The 24,053-nt window shown below is 40.0% G+C and overlaps 1 protein-coding gene across 7 annotated transcripts in view; it reads right to left on the reverse strand.

The window, feature by feature from the left end:
• The window catches only part of BBS9 (Bardet-Biedl syndrome 9), a 445,438-nt gene that overhangs the window by 213,776 nt on the left and 207,609 nt on the right, over window positions 1–24,053 (reverse strand). For all 7 annotated transcript variants that reach the window (XM_060305435.2, XM_060305434.2, XM_060305433.2 and 4 more), the window contains 2 exons: window positions 18,712–18,807; window positions 1,136–1,308 (listed from right to left, as the gene is read on the reverse strand). In XM_060305435.2, the coding sequence (XP_060161418.1) occupies window positions 1,136–1,308; window positions 18,712–18,807 (269 nt within the window). The remainder of the gene's footprint in view (window positions 1–1,135; window positions 1,309–18,711; window positions 18,808–24,053) is intronic.

Here is a 24,053-nt window from a genome sequence, read left to right on the forward strand (position 1 = left end):
TGGGATGGTATGCACTGAAATTTTCCCTTTATGTTCACACTGTATTCAAAGAAGTCTTTATTTGTAGGTTAAAGTCAATGCTCTTAGAATGTTCAAGGGATTGAACATTAAGTAGAATGCTCATGTGACTGACAATTTACATGACGTATTCTCTCTCTCACTCCCTCTTTCTCTCTCTCATCCTCTCTCTCTAACACACACACACACGCACGCACGCACGCATGTGCACACACACACACACACACACAACACACACCATAGTTTACAAATTGAAATGCAAAAACCTATTGATTCCTTAAAAAGTAGCCACTCTAGGGAACCAATGTTTCCTTAAACAAAGTGCAAAATTTTTTTGAAATTCCTCTTTGTAATTCCCTACAGAGTCTACTTATAGGCAAATAAGAAGAGCCTGGTGAATTTTTTTTTTAACACATGGGACTTAAAACAATGACTTTCATTGTCCAATTTTTTTCACAAAACATGACTCCTGACTATTTCCAAATATCAAATCAGTCTTCAAAGGATGAAGATTTGACACCCTCAAGATACTCAAGAGAATCTAACACAGGCTCTGAAGGTACTTCCAAAGAAGAAATGCAAATATATCCAGGCAACAAAGTCACTGTCAGATCTCATTAATTTAGACATTTAATCATTCAGCATTTACTAAGCACCCATTGTGCCAGATACTGGAGAATATTTTACGTGATTAACCCTCATTCAGATGCAGAAGTTCTGGTGTGCTTGTTAAAAATGAAAAGGAAAAATCACTTTACTTTATAATCACACCTCATTTATGGCCTGCTAGAATTAGTTAGCCAATTGGCTGCCAATAAACTCAAATAGTTTTAACACTGGGTTATTGGGGTCAAAGGTTAAATCCCCATGTGGCAGAATTAAACCAGCTCTGCTCTGAGGCCAGACCACAGCTCCAGGCAGCCACTCTGTAAAAGTGTGCAATTGATCACAAACTGGGCAAGAGGGCAGAAACAGATTCACAACCCCACCATCCACATAAGAATAACAACTTGATGTACACTGCCTAATAGCATGTATACTAGAATCCTTACCTCTGTAGCATCTTTCTTTCATATATTGAAAAATTACAGATGATACGGGTTATGATCATACACACCTCAAAATGATGATCAATCAACTCGAAATATTCTTGAAGGGGCATAGATCCAGAAAAAGAACATGCGAAATCTTTGATTCCCTGTTTTTCAAAATATTCCTGAAGGCGGATAATAAGCTCATTTGTTATGAGCCAAAGATCCTCAAATTGTTCACTCTGGATGCGATATCGTTCTAAAGAGAAAAAATAATTAAGGAAAAGGCTTATTAACAAAAAACTAGTAGCTGAAACTATATGAATTATCACTAACTCTGACATGAATACCAAAAGGACAAAGATTTCTTTTTTGGAATATAGATATAATTTCTACTGGCTTAATAAAAATAATTCTACTGCCTTATCGTGATTTTCTGCATCAACAACTTAACATCTTCAAAGCTCATTCCAAATGTATGTGGTCACAACAGCAAGCTGCATAGTCATTTTAACTATGTATCTTATAATAGGTTTCAGTATGGTAAAAACACAAAATTTGGATCCTTCTCAAAAGAGCTTTACTCAAAAGGTAAAAAACAAACAAACATAACAAAAAAAGGTAAGAAAACAGCCATTGCAAAAGTACAACCTGGTATCATTAGTTTGTTTCAAAAAATTGATGTGAAATAAAATTTATTCTATAGAAAGCCCACATCCTGGACACAGTAGGCAGCTTAAATCCCTGTAATCATAATCAAAGTTTTCTATTTTTCTAATAGTTCTTTCATTTGAAGAGAGATTTTGCAATAAGACCCTTCCCCAATTATAAATCTTGGTTCCCTCCATTCCCTCCATTCCCTGACACATCAGCTCCAAGACAGCCAAAGTCTTGTCTGTCTCCTACCCTGATGATTATGATGACAACAATGATGACAATGATGATGACATCAGTGACAATAACCACATCTATGATAAGAGCAACTATGATAAGAGCACCAGCTATGCATACATCAAGCACTATAACTACAAAAACCCATTTTTTATAAGAAGGAAAACCAGGCACAGAGAATCTCAGAGACTTGCCAAAGGTCACAAAGCAATTTAAATGTCAGACCTATAATTCATGATATATATCCTTCTTCCCCAATTGTCGAAACTCTACCTATTCCTCAGGATCTGGTTTCAGTCTCACCTACTCCAAGAAACCTTTATTTCTCTACCATCTATAGAAGCCTTATATGTGCCAATCACTATCTAAAGCACTGCACATTCACTCTCTTGTTTAAACCTCAACAGCCCAATAGGCTATTGGCTATATAACAATAGCCCCATTTTACAGAAGAATAAATATAGCAACAGAAGAGTTTAAATAATCTGCAAGGTCATCTGGCCAATTAATAACAGAGCAGGAATTGGAACTTTAGCTAAACTTTAAATAATCCAAAGATTATCTATCAATTTTAACCACCTCATAACAATGCATTTCTCTGAATTTATATAGAGAATTCTACAGTCTACTGTGCACTTAATACATACAACCATGTACTCTTTTTTTTTTTTTTTTTTTTTTTGCGGTATGTGGGCCTCTCCCATTGCGGAGCACAGGCTCCGGACCTGCAGGCTCAGCGGCCATGGCTCACGGACACAGCCGCTCCATGGCATGTGGGATCTTCCAGGACCGGGGCACGAACCCACGTCCCCTGCATCAGCAGGCGGACTCTCAACCACTGTGCCACCAGGGAAGCCCCAACCATGTACTCTTATTTAACTTTCCAGATGATTATATTCAGTCTCTGCAAAGAGACTGTACACTTTCTGAGATCAAAGTTACCTATTTTATTTAATTCACCATTTATTGAGCAATTATTATGTGCAATTTCATAAAGAAAGAAATGTTGGGAGTACAAAAATTACCTTAGTCTTTTTGCTTAAGGAACTTACGGTAATACGATACGAGCATGTGAAATATTTATTTATATTCCCAAAGGTACGTTGACAAATTCTATAAATATATTACCTCTTTAAATTGGTTTTTAACTTCAATTTGTCACCCTCAGCCAGAATTCAAGAATATATCTGCTCTCATTCCCCTAGTCATACTCTTTTCAATTATATAAGGAATAAAATACACTAAGTATGCCTGCCATGGTGCATGGCAAACACCCTGGTATTCTCTGCTGTCATATCATTCCCCTTGGAGCTTCCCCAGTCTTCCCCTCACTCCAGTCTTTTTTTTTTTTTTTTAAACATCTTTTTTGGAGTATAATTGCTTCACAAATACGTGTTAGTTTCTGCTTTATAACAAAGTGAATCAGCTATACATATATATAAATCCCCATATCTCCTCCCTCTTCCGTCTCCTTCCCACCCTCCATATCCCACCCCTCTAGGTGGTCACAAAGCACCTACCTGATCTCCCTGTGCTATGCGGCTGCTTCCGACTAGCTATCTATTTTACATTTGGCAGTACATATAGGTCCATGGCACTCTCTCACTTCTTCCCAGCTTGCCCTTCCCCCTCCCTGTGTCCTCAAGTCAATTCTCTACATCTGTGTCTTCCTGTCCTGCACCTAGTTTCTTCAGAACCGTTTTTTTTTTTTTTTTACATTCCATATATATGTGTTAGCATACAGTTTTTGTTTTTCTCTTTCTGACTTATTTCAGTCTGTATGACAGACTCTAGGTCCACCCACCTCACTACAAATAACTCAATTTTGTTTCTTTTTATGGCTAATATTCCATCACGTATATGTGCCACATCTTCTAAGTATCAATGGACACTTAGGTTGCTTCCATGTCCTGGCTATTGTAAACAGAGCTGAAATGAACAGTCAAGTGGTACATGACTCTTTTTGAATTACGGTTTTCTCAGGGTATATGCCGAGTAGTGGGGTTGCTGGGTCATATGGTAGCTCTGTTTTTAGTTTTTTAAGGAAACTCCATACTGTTCTCCATAGTGGCTGTATCAATTTACATTCCCACCAACACTGCAAGAGGGCTCCCTTTTCTCCACACCCTCTCCAGCATTTGTTTCTAGATTTATTGATGATGGCCATTCTGACCAGTGTGAGATGATACCTCATTGTAGTTTTGATCTGCATTTCTCTAATGATTACTGATGTTGAGCATCCTTTCATGTGTTTGTTGGCAATCTGTACACCTTCTTTGGAGAAATGTCTATTTAGGTCTTCTGCCCACTTTTGGATTGGGTTGTCTGCTTTATTGATATTGAGCTGCTTGTAAATTTTGGAGATTAATCCTTTGTCAATTGCTTCATTTGCAAATATTTTCTCCCATCCTGAGGGTTGTCTTTTAGTCTTGTTTATGGTTTCCTTTGCTGTGCAAAAGCTTTTAAGTTTCATTAGGTCCCATTTGTTTACATTTGTTTTTATTTCCATGTCTCTAGGAGGTGGATCAAAAAGGATCTTGCTGTGTTTTATGTCATAGAGTGTTCTGCCTATGATTTCTACTAAGAGTTTAACAGTGTCTGACCTTACATTTACGTCTTTACTCCATTTTGAGTTTCTTTTTGTGTATGGTGTTAAGGAGTGTTCCAATTTCATTCTTTTTTTTCTTTTTTTTTTTTTTTTTGCGTTACGCGGGCCTCTCACTGTTGTGGCCTCTCCCGTTATGGAGCGCAGGCTCCGGAGGCACAGGCTCAGCGGCCATGGCTCACGGGCACAGCCGCTCCGTGGCATGTGGGATCTTCCCGGACCGGGGCATGAACCTGTGTCCCCTGCATCGGCAGGCGGACTCTCAACCACTGCGCCACCAGGGAAGCCCCAACTTCATTCTTTTACATGTCGCTGTCCAGTTTTCCCAGCACCACTTATTGAAAAGGCTGTCTTTTCTCCATTGTATATTCTTGCCTCCTTTATCAAAAATAAGGTGACCATATGTGTGTGGGTTTATCTCTGGGCTTTCTATCCTGTTCCATTGATCTATATTTCTGTTTTTGTGCTAGTACCATACTGTCTTGATTACTGTGGCTTGGTGTATAGTCTGAAGTCAGGGAGCCTGATTCCTCCAGCTCCGTTTTTCTTTCTCAAGATTGCTTTGGCTATACGGGGTCTTTTGTGCTTCCATACAAATTGTGACATTTTTTGTTCTAGTTCTGTGAAAAATGCCATTGGTAGTTTGATAGGGATTGCACTGAATCTGTAGATTGCTTTGGGTAGTATAGTCATTTTCACAATGTTGATTCTTCCAATCCAAGAACATGGTATATCTCTCCATCTGTTTCTATCATCTTTAATTTCATTCATCATTGTGTTATACTTTTCTGCATACAGGACTTTTGTCTCCTGAGGTAGGTTTATTCCTAGGGTTGTTTTTTTTTTTTTTTTTTGCGGTATGCAGGCCTCTCACTGTTGTGGCCTCTCCCATTGCAGAGCACAGGCTCCGGACGCGCAGGCTCAGCGGCCACGGCTCACGGGTCCAGCTGCTCTGCAGCATGTGGGATCTTCCCGGACCAGGGCACAAACCTGCATCCCCTGCATTGGCAGGCGGACTCTCAACCACTGCGCCACCAGGGAAGCCCTATTCCTAGGTATTTTATTCTTTTTCTTGCAATGGTAAATAGGAGTGTTTCCTTAATTTGTCTTTCAGATTTTTCATCATTAGTGTATAGGAATGCAAGAGGTTTCTGAGCATTAATTTTGTATCCGGCTACTTTACCAAATTCATTGATTAGCTCTAGTAGCTTTCTGGTAGCATCCTTAGGATTCTGTATGTATGGTATCATGTCATCTGCAAACAGACAGCTTTATGTCTTCTTTCCCAATTTGGATTCCTTTTATTTCCTTTTCTTCTCAGACTGCTGTGGCTAAAACTTTCAAAACTACGTTGAATAACAGTGGTGAGAGTAGGCAACCTTGTCTTGTTCCAGATCTTAGACTAAATGGTTACACAGTTTTTCACCACTGAAAACGATCTTGGCTGTGGGTTTGTTATATATGGCCTTTATTATGTTGAGGTAAGTTCCCAATAAGCCTACTTTCTGGAGGGTTTTTATCATAAATGGGTGTTGAATTTTGTTGAAAACTTTTTCTGCATCTATTGAGATGATCATATGGTATTTTTTGTTCAATTTGTAAATATCGTGTATCACATTGATTGATTCGCATATATTGAAGAATCCTTGCATTCCTGGGATAAACCCCGCTTCATCATGGTGTATGATCCTTTTAATGTGCTGTTGGATTCTGTTGGCTAGTATTTTATTGAGGATTTTTGCATCTACGTTCATCAGTGATATTGGCCTGTAGTTTACTTTCTTTGTGACATCTTTGTCTGGTTTTGGTATCAGGGTGACGGTGGTGGCCTTGTAGAATGAGTTTGGGAGTGTTCCTCCCTCTGGTATATTTTGGAAGAGTTTGAGAAGGATATAGGTGTTAGCTCTTCTCTAAATGTTTGACAGAATTCGCCTGTGAAGCCATCTGGTCCTGGGCTTTTGTTGGAAGATTTTTAATCCCAGTCTCAATTTCAGTGCTTGTGATTGGTCTGTTTATATTTTCTATTTCTTCCTGGTTCAGTCTCAGAAGGCTGTGCTTTTCTAAGAATTCGTCCATTTATTCCAGGTTGTCCATTTTATTTGCATATAGTTGCTTTTAATAATCTCTCATGATCCTTTGTATTTCTGCAGGGTCAGTTGATACTTCTCCTTTTTCATTTCTAATTCTATTGATTTGAGTCTTCACCCTTATTTTCTTGATGAGTCTGGCTAATGGCTTATCATTTTGTTTATCTTCTCAAAGAACCAACTTTTAGTTTTATTGATCTTTGCTATCATTTCCTTCATTTCTCTTTAATTTATTTCTGATCTGATCTTATGATTTCTTTCCTTCTGCTAATTTTGGGGTATTTTTGTTCTTCTTTCTCTAATTGCTTTAGGTGTAAGGTTAGGTTGATTATTTGAGATGTTTCTTGTTTCTTGAGGTAAGATTGTATCGCTATAAACTTCCCTCTTAGAACTGCTATTGCTACAACCCATAGGTTTTGGGTTGTCGTGTTTTCATTGTCATTTGTTTCTAGGTATTTTCTGATTTCCTCTTTGATTTCCTCAGTGATCTCTGGTTATTTAGTAGCATATTGTTTAGCCTCCATTTGCTTGTATTTTTTACAGACTTTTTCCTGTAATTGATATCTAGTCTCATAGTATTGTGGTTGGAAAAGATACTTGATACGATTTCAATTTTCTTAAATTTACCAAGGCTTGATTTGTGACCCAAGATATGATCTATCCTGGAGAATGTTCCGTGTGCACTTGAGAAGAAAGTGTATTCTGTCGCTTTCGGGTGGAATGTCCTATAAATATTTAAATCTATCTGGTCTATTGTGTCATTTAAAGCTTGTGTTTCCTTATTTATTTTCTGTCTGGATGATCTGTCTTTTGGGGTAAGTGGGGTGTTAAAGGCCCCCACTATTATTGTGTTACTGTCGATTTTCCCTTTAAAGGCTACTAGCATTTGCCTTTTGTATTGAGGTGCTCCTATGTTGGGTGTATAAATATTTATAATTGTTATGTTTTCTCCTTGGATTGATCCCTTGATCATTATATAGTGTCCTTCCTTATCTCTTATAATAGTCTTTATTTTAAAGTCTATTTTATTTGATATAAGTATTGTTACTCCAGCTTTCCTGTGTTTTCCATCTGCATAGAATATCTTTTTCCATCCCCTCACTTTCAGTCTGTATGTGTCCCTAGGTCTGAAGTGGGTCTCTTACAGACAGCATATATATGGGTCTTGTTTTTGTATCCATTCAGCCAGTCTGTCTTGGTTGGAGCATTTAATCCATTTACATTCAAGGTAATTATTGATATGTCTGTTCCAATTACCATTTTCTTAATCGTTTTGGGTTTGTTTTTGTGGGTCTTTTTCTTCTCTGTGTTTCCTACCTAGAGAAGGTCCTTTAGCATTTGTTGTAAAGCTGGTTTGGTGGTGCTGAATTCTCTTAGCTTTTGCTTCTCTCTAAAGCTTTTAATTTCTCCATGGAATCTGAGTGAGATCTTTGCTGGGTAATCTTGGTTGTAGGTTTTCCCCTTTCATCACTTTAAATACATCATGCCACTCCCTTCTGGGCTGCAGAGTTTCTACTGAAAAATCAGCTGATAACCTTAAGGGGATTCCCTTGTTTGTTATTTGTTGCTTTTCCCTTGCTGCTTTTAATATTCTTCTTTGAATTTAATTTTTGTTAGTTTGATTAATACGTGTCTGGGTGTGTTTCTCCTAGGGTTTATCCTGTATGGGACTCTCTGCACTTCCTGGACTTGCGTGGCTATTTCCTTTCCCATGTTAGGAAAGTTTTCGATTATAACCTCTTCAAATATTTTCTAAGACTCTTTCTCTTCTTCTTCTGCAACCCCTATAATTTGAATGTTGGTGTGTTTAATGTTGTCCCAGAGGTCTCTGAGACTGTCCTCAATTTTTTCCATTCTTTTTTCTTTATTCTGCTCCTCAGCAGTTATTTCCACCATCCTATCTTCCAGCTCACTTATTTGTTCTTCTGCCTCAGTAATTCTGCTATTGATTCCTTCTAATGTATTTTTCATTTCAGATATTGTGTTGTTCATCATTGTTTGTTTGTTCTTTAGTTCTTCTAGGTCTTTGTTAAACATTTCTTATATTTTCTCAATCTGTGCCTCTAACCTATTTCCTAGATTTTGGATCATCTTTACTATCATTACTCTGAATTCTTTTTCAGGTAGTTTACCTATTTCCTCTTCATTTATTTGGTCTTGTAGGTTTTTACCTTGCTCCTTTGTCTGTAACATATTTGTTTGTCATGTCATTTTTTTTGATGGGTGGTGCTATGTTCATGTCTTACTGGTCGTTTGGCCTGAGGCATCCAGAACTGGAGTTTGCAGGCAGTTGGGTAGAGCGGGTCTTGGTGCCGAGATGAGGACTTCTGAGAGACCTCACTCCAATTAATATTCCCTGGTATCTGAGGTTCTCTGTTAGTCCAGCAGTTTGGACAGAGCTCTCTCACCACAAGAGCTCAGACCTGCCCCACCAGGCCTGGAAATCAAGATCCTGCAAGCCACATGGTGCAGCAAAAAAAAAAAAAAGGAGCAGTACAATAACAAAGAATAAAAAATAAAGTAAAATTAGAAAAATAAAAAATTTTTAGAAAAAATAAAGATATACATGCAACAACAAGGTAAAACAGAACCATAGGGACTTCGCTGGTGGCCCAGTGGTTAAGACTCCACGCTCCCGGCTGTGCGGGAAGATGGCGGAAGAGTAAGACGCGGAGATCACCTTCCTCTCCACAGATACACCAGAAATACATCTACGCGTGGAACAACTCCTACGGAGCACCTACTGAACGCTGGCAGAAGACCTCAGACCTCCCAAAAGGCAAGGAACCCCCCACGTACCTGGTTAGGGCAAAAGAAAAAACTAAACAGAGACAAAAGGATAGGGACGGGTCCTGCACCAGCGGAAGAGAGCTGTGAAGGAGGAAAAGTGTCCACACACTAGGAAGCCCCTTCGCGGGTGGAGACTTCGGGAGGCGGAGTGGGGGAGCTTGGGAGCCGCGGAGGAGAGCACAGCAACAGGGGTGCGGAGGGCAAAGCGGACAGATTCCAGCGCAGAGGATCGGGCCGACCAGCACTCACCAGCCGAGAGGCTTGTCTGCTCGCCCGCCGGGGCGGGCGGGACTGGGAGCTGAGGCTCCGGCTTTTGTCGGAGCGCCTGGAGAGGACTGGGGTTGGCGGCGTGAACACAGCCTGCAGGGCATTGGTGCGCCGCGGCTGGCCGGGAGAGAGTCCGGGGAGGGGTCTGGACCTGCCGAAGAGGCAAGAGACTTTTACGTCCCTCTTTGTTTCCTGGTGCACGGGGAGAGGGGATTAAGAATGCTGCTTGAGAGAGCTCCAGGGACGGGCGCGAGCCGTGGCTAAGAGTGCGGAGCCCAGAGACGGACATGGGACGCTAAGGCCGCTGCTGCCGCCGCCAGGAGGCCTGTGTGCGAACACAGGTCACTAGCCACACGCCCTTCCGGGGAGCCTGTGCAGCCCGCCACTGCCAGGGTCCCGGGATCCAGGGACGGCTCCCCCGGGAGAGCGCACGGCGCGCCTCAGGCTGCAGCATCACGCCGGCCTCTGCCGCTGCAGGCCCGCCCCGCACTCCGTGACCCTCCCTACCCCCCCGGCCTGGGTGAGCCAGAGCCTCCGAATCAGTGGCTCCTTTAACCCCGTCCTGTCTGAGCAAAGAACAGACGCCCTCCGGCGACCTACACGCACAGGCGGGGCCAAATCCAAAGCTGAGCCCCTGGGAACTGTGAGAACAAAGAAGAGAAAGGGAAATCTCTCCCAGCAGCCTCAGAAGCAGCGGATTAAAGCTCTACAATCAACTTGATATACCCTGCATCTGTGGAATACCTGAATAGACAACGAATCATCCCAAATTAAGGAGCCCTGTGGATGAAAGGCTCTTGGTGCTGCAGCCAGGACTCAGTGCTGTGCCTCTGAGGTGGGAGAGCCAACTTCAGGACACTGGTCCACAAGAGGCCTCCCAGCTGCACATAATATCAAACAGCAAAAATCTCCAAGAGATCTCCATCTCAACGCCAGCACCCAGCTTCACTCAACGACCAGCAAGCTACAGTGCTGGACATCCTATGCCAAACAACTAGCAAGACAGGAACACAACCCCACCCATTAGCAGAGAGGCTGCCCAAAATCATAATGTCTACAGACACCCCAAAACACACTACCAGACGTGGACCTGCCCACCAGAAAGACAAGATCCAGCCTCATACACCAGAACACAGGCACTAGTACCCTCCACCAGGAAGCCTACACAACCCACTGAACCAACCTTAGCCACTGGGGACAGACACAAAAAACAACAGGAACTACGAACCTTCAGCCTGCAAAAAAAAAAAAAGGAGACCCCAAACACAGTAAGATAAGCAAAATGAAAAGACAGAAAAACACACAGCAGATGAAGGAGCAATATAAAAACCCACCAGACCTAACAAATGAAGAGGAAATAGGCAGTCTACCTGAAAAAGAATTCAGAATAATGATAGTAAGGTTGATCCGAAATCTTGGAGATAGAATGGACAATAGAATGGACAAATTGCAAGAATCAGTTAACAAGGACCTAGAAGAACTAAAGATGAAACAAGCAACGATGAACAACACAATAAATGAAATTAAAAGTACTCTAGATGGGATCAATAGCAGAATAACTGAGGCAGAAGAACGGATAAGTGACCTGGAAGATAAAATAGTGGAAATGACTACTGCAGAGCAGACTAAAGAAAAAAGAATGAAAAGAACTGAGGACAGTCTCAGAGACCTCTGGGACAACATTAAACGCACCAACATTCGAATTATAGGGGTTCCAGAAGAAGAAGAGAAAAAGAAAGGGACTGAGAAAATATTTGAAGAGATTATAGTTGAAAACTTCCCTAATATGGGAAAGGAAATAGTTAATCAAGTCCAGGAAGCACAGAGAGTCCCATACAGGATAAATCCAAGGAGAAATACGCCAAGACACATATTAATCAAACTGTCAAAAATTAAGTACAAAGAAAACATATTAAAAGCAGCAAGGGAAAAACAACAAATAACACACAAGGGAATCCCCATAAGGTTAACAGCTGATCTTTCAGCAGAAACTCTGCAAGCCAGAAGGGAGTGGCAGGACATATTGAAAGTGTTGAAGGAGAAAAACCTGCAACCAAGATTACTCTACCCAGCAAGGATCTCATTCAGATTTGATGGAGAAATTAAAACCTTTACAGACAAGCAAAAGTTGAGAGAGTTCAGCACCACCAAACCAGCTCTACAACAACTGCTAAAGGAACTTCTCTAGGCAAGAAACACAAAAGAAGGAAAGGACCTACAATAACGAACCCAAAACAATTAAGAAAATGGGAATAGGAACACACATATCGATAATTACCTTAAATGTAAATGGACTAAATGCTCCCACCAAAAGACACAGATTGGCTGAATGGATACAAAAACAAGACCCATATATTTGCTGTCTACAAGAGACCCACTTCAGACCTAGAGACACATACAGACTGAAAGTAAGGGGATGGAAAAAGGTATTTCATGCAAATGGAAACCAAAAGAAAGCTGGAGTAGCAATTCTCATATCAGACAAAATAGACTTTAAAACAAAGACTATTAGAAGAGACAAAGAAGGACACTACATAATGATCAAGGGATCGATCCAAGCAGAAGATATAACAATTGTAAATATTTATGCACCCAACATAGGTGCACCTCAATACATAAGGCAAATACTGACAACCATAAAAGGGGAAATCGACAGTAACACATTCATAGTAGGGGACTTTAACACCCCACTTTCACCAATGGACAGATCATCCAAAATGAAAATAAATAAGGAAACACAAGCTTTAAATGATACATTAAACGAGATGGAGTTAATTGATATTTATAGGACATTCCATCCAAAAACAACAGAATACACATGTTTCTCAAGTGCTCATGGAACATTCTCCAGGATAGATCATATCTTGGGTCACAAATCAAGCCTTGGTAAATTTAAGAAAATTGAAATTGTATCAAGTATCTTTTCTGACCACAACGCCATGAGACTAGATATCAATTACAGTAAAAGATCTGTAAAAAATACAAACACATGGAGGCTAAACAATACACTACTTAATAATGAAGTGATCACTGAAGAAATCAAAGAGGAAATCAAAAAATACCTAGAGACAAATGACAATGGAGACACAATGACCCAAAACCTGTGGGATGCAGCAAAAGCAGTTCTAAGGGGGAAGTTTATAGCAATACAAGCCCACCTTAAGAAGCAGGAAACATCTCAAATAAACAACCTAACCTTGCACCTCAAGCAATTAGAGAAAGAAGAACAAAAAAACCCCAAAGCTAGCAGAAGGAAAGAAATCATAAAAATCAGATCAGAAATAAATGAAAAAGAAATGAAGGAAACAATAGCAAAGATCAATAAAACTAAAAGCTGGTTCTTTGAGAAGATAAACAAAATAGATAAACCACTAGCCAGACTCATCAAGAAAAAAAGGGAGAAGACTCAAATCAATAGAATTAGAAATGAAAAAGGAGAGGTAACAACTGACACTGCAGAAATAAAAGAGATCATGAGAGATTACTACAAGCAACTCTATGCCAATAAAATGGACAATCTGGAAGAAATGGACAAATTCTTAGAAATGCACAACCTGCCAAGACTGAATCAGGAAGAAATAGAAAATATGAACAGACCAATCACAAGCACTGAAATTGAAACTGTGATTAAAAATCTTCCAACAAAGAAAAGCCCAGGACCAGATGGCTTCACAGGCGAATTCTATCAAACATTTAGAGAAGAGCTAACACCTATCCTTCTCAAACTCTTCCAAAATATACCAGAGGGAGGAACACTCCCAAACTCATTCTACGAGGCCACCATCACCTTGATACCAAAACCAGACAAGGATGTCACAAAGAAAGAAAACTACAGGCCAATATCACTGATGAACATAGATGCAAAAATCCTCAACAAAATACTAGCAAACAGAATCCAACAGCACATTAAACGGATCATACACCATGATCAAGTGGGGTTTATCCCAGGAATGCAAGGATTCTTCAATATACGCAAATCTATCAATGTGATAAACCATATTAACAAACTGAAGGAGAAAAACCATATGATCATCTCAATAGATGCAGAGAAAGCTTTTGACAAAATTCAACACCCATTTATGATAAAAACCCTGCAGAAAGTAGGCATAGAGGGAACTTTCCTCAACATAATAAAGGCCATATATGACAAGCCCACAGCAAACATCATCCTCAATGGTGAAAAACTGAAAGCATTTCCACTAAGATCAGGAACAAGACAAGGTTGCCCACTCTCACCACTCTTATTCAACATAGTTTTGGAAGTTTTAGCCACAGCAATCAGAGAAGAAAAGGAAATAAAAGGAATCCAAATCGGAAAAGAAGAAGTAAAGCTGTCACTGTTTGCAGATGACATGATCCTATACATAGAGAACCCTAAAGATGCTACCAGAAAACTACTAGAGCTAATCAATGAATTTGGTAAAGTGGCAGGATACAAAATTAATGCACAGAAATCTCTGGCATTCCTATATACTAATGATGAAAAATCTGAAAGTGAAATCAAGAAAACACTCCCATTTACCATTGCAACAAAAAGAATAAAATATCTAGGAATAAACCTACCTAAGGAGACAAAAGATCTGTATGCAGAAAATTATAAGACACTGATGAAAGAAATTAAAGATGATACAAATAGATGGAGAGATATACCATGTTCTTGGATTGGAAGAATCAACATTGTGAAAATGACTCTACTACCGAAAGCAATCTATAGATTCAATGCAATCCCTATCAAACTACCACTGGCATTTTTCACAGAACTAGAACAAAAAATTTTGCAATTTGTATGGAAACACAAAAGACCCCGAATAGCCAAAGCAATCTTGAGAACGAAAGAAGGAACTGGAGGAATCAGGCTCCCAGACTTCAGACTATACTACAAAGCTACAGTTATCAAGACGGTATGGTACTGGCACATAAACAGAAAGATAGATCAATGGAACAGGATAGAAAGCCCAGAGATAAACCCACGCACATATGGTCACCTTATCTTTGACAAAGGAGGCAGAAATGTACAGTGGAGAAAGGACAGCCTATTCAATAAGTGGTGCTGGGAAAACTGGACAGCTACATGTAAAAGTATGAGATTAGATCACTCCCTAACACCATACACAAAAATAAGCTCAAAATGGATTAAAGACCTAAATGTAAGGCCAGAAACTATCAAACTCTTAGAGGAAAACATAGGCAGAACACTCTATGACATAAATCACAGCAAGGTCCTTTTTGACCCACCTCCTAGAGAAATGGAAATAAAAACAAGAGTAAACAAATGGGACCTAATGAAACTTCAAAGCTTTTACACAGCAAAGGAAACCATAAAGAAGACCAAAAGACAACCCTCAGAATGGGAGAAAATATTTGCAAATGAAGCAACTGACAAAGGATTGATCTCCAAAATTTATAAGCAGCTCATGCAGCTTAATAACAAAAAAACAAACAACCCAATCCAAAAATGGGCAGAAGACCTACATAGACATTTCTCCAAAGAAGATATACAGAGTGCCAACAAACACATGAAAGAATGCTCAACATCACTAATCATGAGAGAAATGCAAATCAAAACTACAATGAGATATCATCTCACACCAGTCAGAATGGCCATCATCAAAAAATCTAGAAACAATAAATGCTGGAGAGGGTGTGGAGAAAAGGGAACCCTCTTACACTGTTGGTGGGAATGTAAATTGATACAGCCACTGTGGAGAACAGTATGGAGGTTCCTTAAAAAGCTACAAATAGAACTACCATATGACCCAGCAATCCCACTACTGGGCATATACCCTGAGAAAACCATAATTCAAAAAGAGTCATGTACCAAAATGTTCATTGCAGCTCTATTTACAATAGCCCAGAGATGGAAACAACCTAAGTGTCCATCATCGGATGAATGGATAAAGAAGATGTGGCACATATATACAATGGAATATTACTCAGCCATAAAAAGAGACGAAATTGAGCTATTTGTAATGAGGTGGATAGACCTAGAGTCTGTCATACAGAGTGAAGTAAGTCAGAACGAGAGAGACAAATACCGTATGCTAACACATATATATGGAATTTAAGAAAAGAAAATGTCATGAAAAACCTAGGGGTGAAACAGGAATAAAAACACAGACTTACTAGAGAATGGACTTGAGGCTATGGGGAGGGGGAAGGGTAAACGGTGACAAAGCGATAAAGAGGCATGGACATATATACACTACCAAACGTAAGGTAGATAGCTAGTGGGAAGCAGCCGCATAGCACAGGGAGATCAGCTCGGTGCTTTGTGACCGCCTGGAGGGGTGGGATAGGGAGGGTGGGAGGGAGGGAGACGCAAGCGGGAAGAGATATGGGAACATATGTATATATATAACTGATTCATTTTGTTGTGAAGCTGAAACTAACATACCATTGTAAAGCAATTATACTCCAATAAAGATGTTAAAAAAAAAAAAAAAAAAGACTCCACGCTCCCAATGCAGGGGGCCGGGATTCGATTCCTGGTCGGAGAACTACATTCCACATGCATGCCACAACTTAACATGTTGCAACGAAGATCCAGTGTGCCACAACTAAGGCCCAGTGCAGCCAAAATAAATAAACATGAGAAAGAAAAAAAAACATAACGACACCTAAAAAAAAAAAAGCTGGAAAAGGTCTTGGCTGTGGGGGCGGGGCTTAGGTGGGGGCGGGGCCTAGGCTTAGGACCTGCAGGGCTGGAAAAGGCAGCAGGGCCGGAGGGGGGCCTCAGAGTGAGGAGTTCGGAGGTTAGGCCCTGGGTGAGGGTGTGGGGGCGGGGCTTAGGCTCAGGGTGCCTCGGAGTGTAGAGGATCAGGCTCTGGACCTCAGCAGGCTCCCCGCTGATCCCCTCACTATAGTGGGACCCTCCCGAGCGTGGGAACCCCTCCCCTCCCCCAGCTACCTCCCCCCGCAGGGCCACCAATCCCGTTTGGCCTCCACTTTTCCTCTCCCTTCTCCCTCTCCCTCCCTCCCATGCCCTCAGGACCCACACAGCTGGAGAGGGCCTCAGAGGGCAGAGGATCAGGCCTGGGACCTCAGCAGACTCCCCAGAGCCCAAATGGGCAGGGGAAATGCTGGCTGTGTTCACTCCAATCCCCCAAGGGTCTCTCCCCCATCCCCATTGCTCCTCTCATCATGAGTGGACCACTCCAGGCATACGAGCACCTCCCCTCCCTCAGCTACCCCTCAGGGGCACTGGTCCCAAACTGCCCCCACCTCTCCCTACGCTCCCTCCCCACCCCCACATCCTACCCAGTTGCTCAGGGGTTCCTCCCATCTCCTTAGGTGTCCGTGGTCCCCCACCAGTGCCTGGTAGGTGCCCTAGTTGTGAGGAGACACAAACTCCGCGTCCTCCTACTCCACCATCTTGACTCCATCCCATTGTATTTTCTTCATATCTATCTCCTTCATCTCCAAGGACATTCCCTAGGTAGAATTCTGGACATCACTGAGGCCAAAATAACCATCAGGGAATTGTAATGGCTACACTTCATGTTTCAGTTTACACAGTTCATTTGATTCTTTATGTAATAGTTTCTGTCCAATTCCATTATTTAGTCTGTCTGCCCACACTGTAGCTGTGTCAAGGCATTCATTACCATATATTAAGATGAATGTGAATAAATCAGTTATATACATGGATATTTGGTGAAATTTAGAGAATGATAAAGTAACTAAGGGCAACAGCAATATTCTAAGAGTTACTTTATCTAAAAAAGAATAAATATAATGCATTAGGACATAAATACCCTCATTTGCACAAATAAATGTTTGCCTTTTTTAAATGGTCTCAATTGCAGATTCATCATACGGCATCATCAACTGAAATCAAACAGATGTGTATAATTTCCCAAAGAAATGTTGGCAACAATTTTTTAGTATAACTAAAGAGAACATTTTAACAAAGAGAAATGTACAAAAATGATTCCATCAACCAACTGAAGATTAAAATTAATCAAAGCAAAATGGTGCCAATGTAAAGAAGACTACAATCATGACCAATTACAAAGACCACGAAAAGTACAAAATTCTCTCATTCTTCTCAGAAATGTCTTTAATTTGTGTATCTTATTCTTTAATTTTTAGTTGTTTCCAAATCTATTTCACTAGCCACCAACCTACACATTCCAGAAGCTGTTATGATTTTAACCACAGAAACTTCATTATAGTTTCTAAAATAAGGATGTATATATGTTCCCCCTGTTAACATCTTCATTTTTCAAAAAGAACGTATCCTTATTTTACTATATTTTCTAATTATAAAAGAAATAACCAACTAAAACTGCAAATCCATAAAGTATTGATAGAAAATGAAACCCGTTGTACAAATGGCAGAGATTTTAAAAACTGGAGTGTACTCAGACTTATATATATATATATACATACACACATATTCATTTCCCCTAATACCCTTAGTGTACCTAAAATTTGTTGAACACTTCCTTTCTTAATATTTTAATTTATTTCCAAGAAGGTATATAAAACTCAGTGAGTTTAGTAGCTTCATTATCTACATATATCAGAAGTCAGTTTTACATTGAGTAGTTTCAACCATTATTCTCATATGAAGCAAACAAATCAATAAAGCATATTTAAGTATGAAATTCAAACTTGACTATACAATTACTACTTTTCATTCTACTGAGATTAATCTCAGCAAAAGTTATTCACTTTCACTTTCATCTTTGCAAGTGTCCAAAAGGAGGATATAAGAATATACACATACCCCCAAAAAATTAACTCCAGTTTCTAGTAACTCCTAAAACCTAGTTCACCATATACCTATCTCAAAAACATTTTTCAGTTCTTTAAATTCCTCTATCAAACTCTCCTCATCCCCAAAACCAAAGTTAAGTATCACTAATAAAACAGGAATCTATCTTCATAACTAATATAATGGCTCTTAGTTTTCAATATCTAACATCACCCTTGCAGAAATCTTTGATGTGGCGATGATCTGTGATGCACTGTTCTTAATAGAACTTTTCAAAAGCAATAATACCATGGCTTTACTTACGAGAGGTTTTGGAAGCAAGAAGAGTAACTCGGGAACCTCCTAAGAAGCGAAAACCCATTACATTCACCTGATCATCTTCTGACTGATTGGCAAAGCCTACAAAGAAAATAAAAAATCACCTTACATAATCACAAGGCAAAACACTTAATGTTTAAAATAGGAAGCTTAGTTGACAATGAGTATTTTTTATGTCACTAGTCATGTTTAAGGTCCGTGTGTGGACTATAATATATTAACTGATCTCCACAGTTGCTTCCAAATGCTAAAATTACTGCCTCAGAAGAACATGCTGAAATCACTTAATTTTCTTTCTTCTACTAGTTCATTCTAGGTCTGAGGCAGGGAATGTACAAGATGAACTTAGAATGCCTGTCACACCAGAAAGCAAGGAAACTATCAGTGACCAGCAGACTTGTATGAAAAGGACGTAAGAGCCAACTTAAAGAGACTACCACTGGCCAGAGATGAAAATACTTGAGTATCAAAATAATAATAACTTCGATGAAGTAAAATACATCAAATATATTTAAAGGCATGGGTTCATATTGACACTAAAAATAAAACAAAAAACCCAAATGCTCACTATTGAAGGATTCTAAAGAATCAACTCATTATTTTAAAAATCAATAATAAAGACAAAGAACCAAGCGTTTATCCTGATGATCCTACCAAATTGTACCACATAAACAGTGGTAAATAAGGGAAACATTCTCTGTGTGGAAATATTCCAGCTAAAAATTGTAGAAAGCTTGAAAGAATAGAATACCACCATTTTTCAACTTCCAATGAATTAATGGATCTTAGCATTGACTATCAATAGCTGTTACAATCACAAAAAAGGAGACAAACAGATATAATGTACCCACTGCTGAAAGTATATACCACTATTCTTGCAGTAGTATGGCCAAAATAATCAATCCTAACTCTATTAGCACTAGATGCAACTATCAATTTATAGGGAACAAGACAGAGAAAATATTAAACAAAATCACAGGGATGTAATCAGCAAAATTCAGAGTATGGGAAACTCACAGGAAAAATAATTTGTACTCTTTAACAAATAAACTGCAAATTAAAAAGAGACATGGGGGCTTCCCTGGTGGCGCAGTGGTTGAGAGTCCGTCTGCCAATGCAGGGGACACGGGTTTGTGCTCTGGTCCGGGAGGATCCCACATGCCGTGAAGCGGCTGGGCCCGTGAGCCGTGGGCGCTGGGCCTGCGCGTCTGGAGCCTGTGCTCCACAGCAGGAGAGGCCACAACAGTGAGAGGCCCGCGTACCACAAAAAAAAAAAAAAAAAAAAAGAGACATGAAGGAGAAAGCCTACAGAAGAGGAGATATCAAAAAAATTCATATCAAAAAATTACAAGTGAAATATATTTGACTGCTGACTCAAAAAAAAAAAAAACAAATAAAAATTATAACACTGGAGACTTTCACTCTGTACCCAGATGGAAAAACTGGGGCCAAATTTACCCTCCCATCTCAAAAAACTAAAACATGGAATAAAATACATGAACCATTTTTTAAGACATTGGAAATTAGCAAATGAACAACAGGGATCTCTGACAAAAAAGAAACAAAGTGAGCCCTATGTTTGCACCAGCTAACCACCTAGAGAAATTTCCAAGCCACAAAACAGGGGAGGGGAGCCCAGGTGCAACCCAGCATTCTCGTCGAGTTCAAGAGATAGAGTTGGGAATCTGGGAAGGCCAAAGTGGCAAACGTTCTCAAGGCAGAGAGCATATAGAGCAACAGAGAAAGAACTCCAGAGATCTGCAGAGTCCCATTTGAGTACTCAGTAGAATACTAATGGATGCATGCCTATGAGGAAACTACCTGAGGTTGGGGAGGAAAAAAAAAAAAACAGTCAAAAAGATTACAGGAAATAATCCACAAGCCCAGACAGGGCCAGAGATAATCCTTGTTCTCACTGGCCATAATATAGACCATCAAAATTCACTAGGTATCAGGTAGAACACATGGAAGAGTTTGGTTTCAGTAGCAGGTAAAGTTCACACTAGAATAAATGTTGCTCCCATTCCACCTAACAAAGCTTCAAAACAACACTAAAAAGGATCAAACTTTTTCAAGTAACTAAAATGTGTCCCAGAAAAAAAAAAAAACCTCAAGAATATTTAGAGGAAAATTAAAATACTCAACACACAATTCGATAAAATTCAGGAATTCTGTCCTTCAGTCAAAAATTACAGGACACAGAAAGAGAAGAGAAATTACAACCCATTAACAAGGAGAAAAATCAATCAAAACTAACTCAGAAATGACACAGACAATAGAATTAGTAGACAAAGGCATTAAAACAATTATTATATTATTATAAATATTCAAAGGAGCTATATTAAATAAAGACATGGAAAAACTTTTTTAAAAGGAGAGAGACCCAAATCAAACCTTGAGAGATGACAACTACAATGTCTGAGATAAAAAAAAATACACTGGGTGGGATTATGAACACATTACACACTGAAAAAAGAAATAACTTGAATGTATAGCAGTAGAAACTACCCCCCAAAAAAGCACAAAGAGAAAAAAGATTGAAAAAACAAAAACAGCATCATTGAGCTCTGGGACAACCCCAAGAGAGAAATATACATATAATTGGAGTCCTTAAAATAAAGATGAATAAAGGAGTGGAGACAGAAAAAAATATTTGAAAAAATAATAGCCAAAATATTTCCAAATTGGATAAAAATTATAACCCATAGATCAAAATATCTTAACAGAGGGAGATCTTCAAGATGGCAGAGGATTAAGACGTGGAGATCACCTTCCTCCCCACAAATACATCAGAAATACACCTACATGTGGAACAACTCCTACAGAACACCTACTGAATGCTGGCAGAAGACCTCAGACCTCCCAAAAGGCAAGGAACTCCCCACGTACCTGGGTAGGGAAAAAGAAAAAACAGAGACAAAAGAATAGGGATGGGACCTGCACCTCTGGGAGGGAGCTGTGAAGGAGGAAACGTTTCCACACACTAGGTAGCCCCTTCACTGATGGAGACCGGGGGTGGCAGGGGGAAGCTTCGGAGCCAGGGAGGAGAATGCAACAGGAGTACAGAGGGCAAAGCAGAGAGATTCCCAACAGAGGATCAGTGCCCACCAGCACTCACCAGCCCAAGAGGCTTGGCCTGCTGGCCGGGACGGGTTGGGGCTGGGAGCTGAGGCTCCGGCTCCGGCTTCTTCGGAGGTCAGATCCCAGGGAGAGGACTGGGGTTGGCTGTGTGAACACAGCCTGAAGGGGGATAGTGCACCACACCTAGCCAGGAGGGAGTCCAGGAAAAAGTATGAACCTGCCTAAAATGCAAGAGACCACTGTTTCAGGGTACGTGAGGAGAGGGGATTCATAGCACCACCTAAATGAGCTCCGGTGATGGGGCAGAAGCCGCAGCTATCAGTGTGGACCCCAGAGACCGGCATGAAACACTAAGAGTGCTAATGCACCCACCAAGAAGCCTGTGTACAAGCACAGGTCATTATCTACACCTCCCCTCCTGGGAGCCTGTGCAGCCCACCACTGCCAGGCTCCCATGATTCAGGGACAACTTCCCCGGGAGAACACATGGTGTGCCTCAGGCTGGTGCAACGTCATGCCAGCCTCTGCCACCACAGGCTCACCGAGCATTCCGTATCCTTCCCTACCCCCGGCCTGAGTGAGCCAGAGCCCCCTAATCAGCTGCTACTTCAACCCCGTCCTGTCTGAGGGAAGAACAGACCCCCTCAGGTGACCAACACACAGAGGCAGGGCCAAATCCAAAGCAGAACCCCAGGAGCTGTACAAACAAAGAAGAGAAAGGGAAATCTCTCCCAGCAGCCTCAGAAGCAAAAGCTAAGAGAATTCAGCACCACCAAACCAGCTTTACAACAAAACGCTAAAGGAACTTCTCTAGGCAAGAAACACAAGAGAAGGAAAAGACCTATAATAACTAATCCAAAACAATTAAGAAAATGGTAATAGGAAAATACTTATTGATAATTACCTTAAATGTAAATGGATTAAATACTCCAATCAAAAGACACAGATTGGCTGAATGGATACAAAAACAAGACCCATATATATGCTGTCTACAAGAGACCCTCTTCAGACCTAGGGACACATACAGACTGAAAGTGAGGGGATGGAAAAAGATATTCCATGCAAATGGAAATCAAAAGAGCGCTGGAGAAGCAATACTCATATCAGACAAAAGAGACTTTAAAATAAAGACTATTACAAGAGACAAAGAAGGGCACTACCTAATGATCAAGGGATAATCCAAGAAGAAGATATAACAATTGTAAATATTTATGCACCCAACATAGGAGCACCTCAACACATAAGGCAAAAGCTAACAGCCATAAAAGGGGAAATTGACAGTAACACAATCATAGTAGGGGACTTTAACACCCCACTTTCACAAATGGACAGATCACCCAAAATGAAAATAAATAAGGAAACACAACCTTTAAATAATACATTAAATATGATGGGCTTCATTGATATTTACAGCACATTCCATCCAAAAACAACAGAATACACTTTCTTTTCAAGTGCAAATGGAATATTCTTCAGATAGATCATATCTTGGGTCACAAATCAAGCCTTGGTAAATTTAAGAAAATTGAAATCATATCAAATATCTTTTCTGACCACAACACTATGAGACTAGATATCAATTACAGGAAAAAAATCTATAAAAAATACAAACACGTGGTGGCTAAACAATACACTACTTAATAATGAAGTGATCACTGAAGAAATTAAACAGGAAATCAAAAAATACCTAGAAGCAAATGACAATGAAAACACGATGACCCAAAATCTATGGGATGCAACAAAAGCAGTTCTCAGAGGGAAGTTTATAGTAATACAATCCTACCCCAAGAAACAAGAATCATCTCAAATCAACAACCTAACCTTACACCTAAAGCAATTAGAGAAACAAACAAAAAAAAAAAACACCAAAGTTAGCAGAAGGAAAGAAATCATAAAGATCAGATCAGAAATAAATGAAAAAGAAATGAAGGAAATGATAGCAAAGGTCAATAAAACTAAAAGCTGGCTCTTTGAGAAGATAAACAAAATTGATAAGCCATTAGCCAGACTCACCAAGAAAATAAGGGAGAAGACTCAAATCAATAGAATTAGAAATGAAAAAGGAGAAGTAACAGCTGACACTGCAGAAATACAAAGGATCATGAGAGATTACTACAAGCAACTCTATGCCAATGAAATGGACAACCTGGAAGAAACAGACAAATTCTTAGAAAAGCAGAACCTCCCAAGACTGAACTAGGAAGAAATAGAAAATATAAACAGACCAATCACAAGCACTGAAATTG

This window comes from Globicephala melas, chromosome 9, assembly GCF_963455315.2.
Source record: "Globicephala melas chromosome 9, mGloMel1.2, whole genome shotgun sequence".
Classification (NCBI taxonomy): domain Eukaryota; kingdom Metazoa; phylum Chordata; class Mammalia; order Artiodactyla; family Delphinidae; genus Globicephala; species Globicephala melas.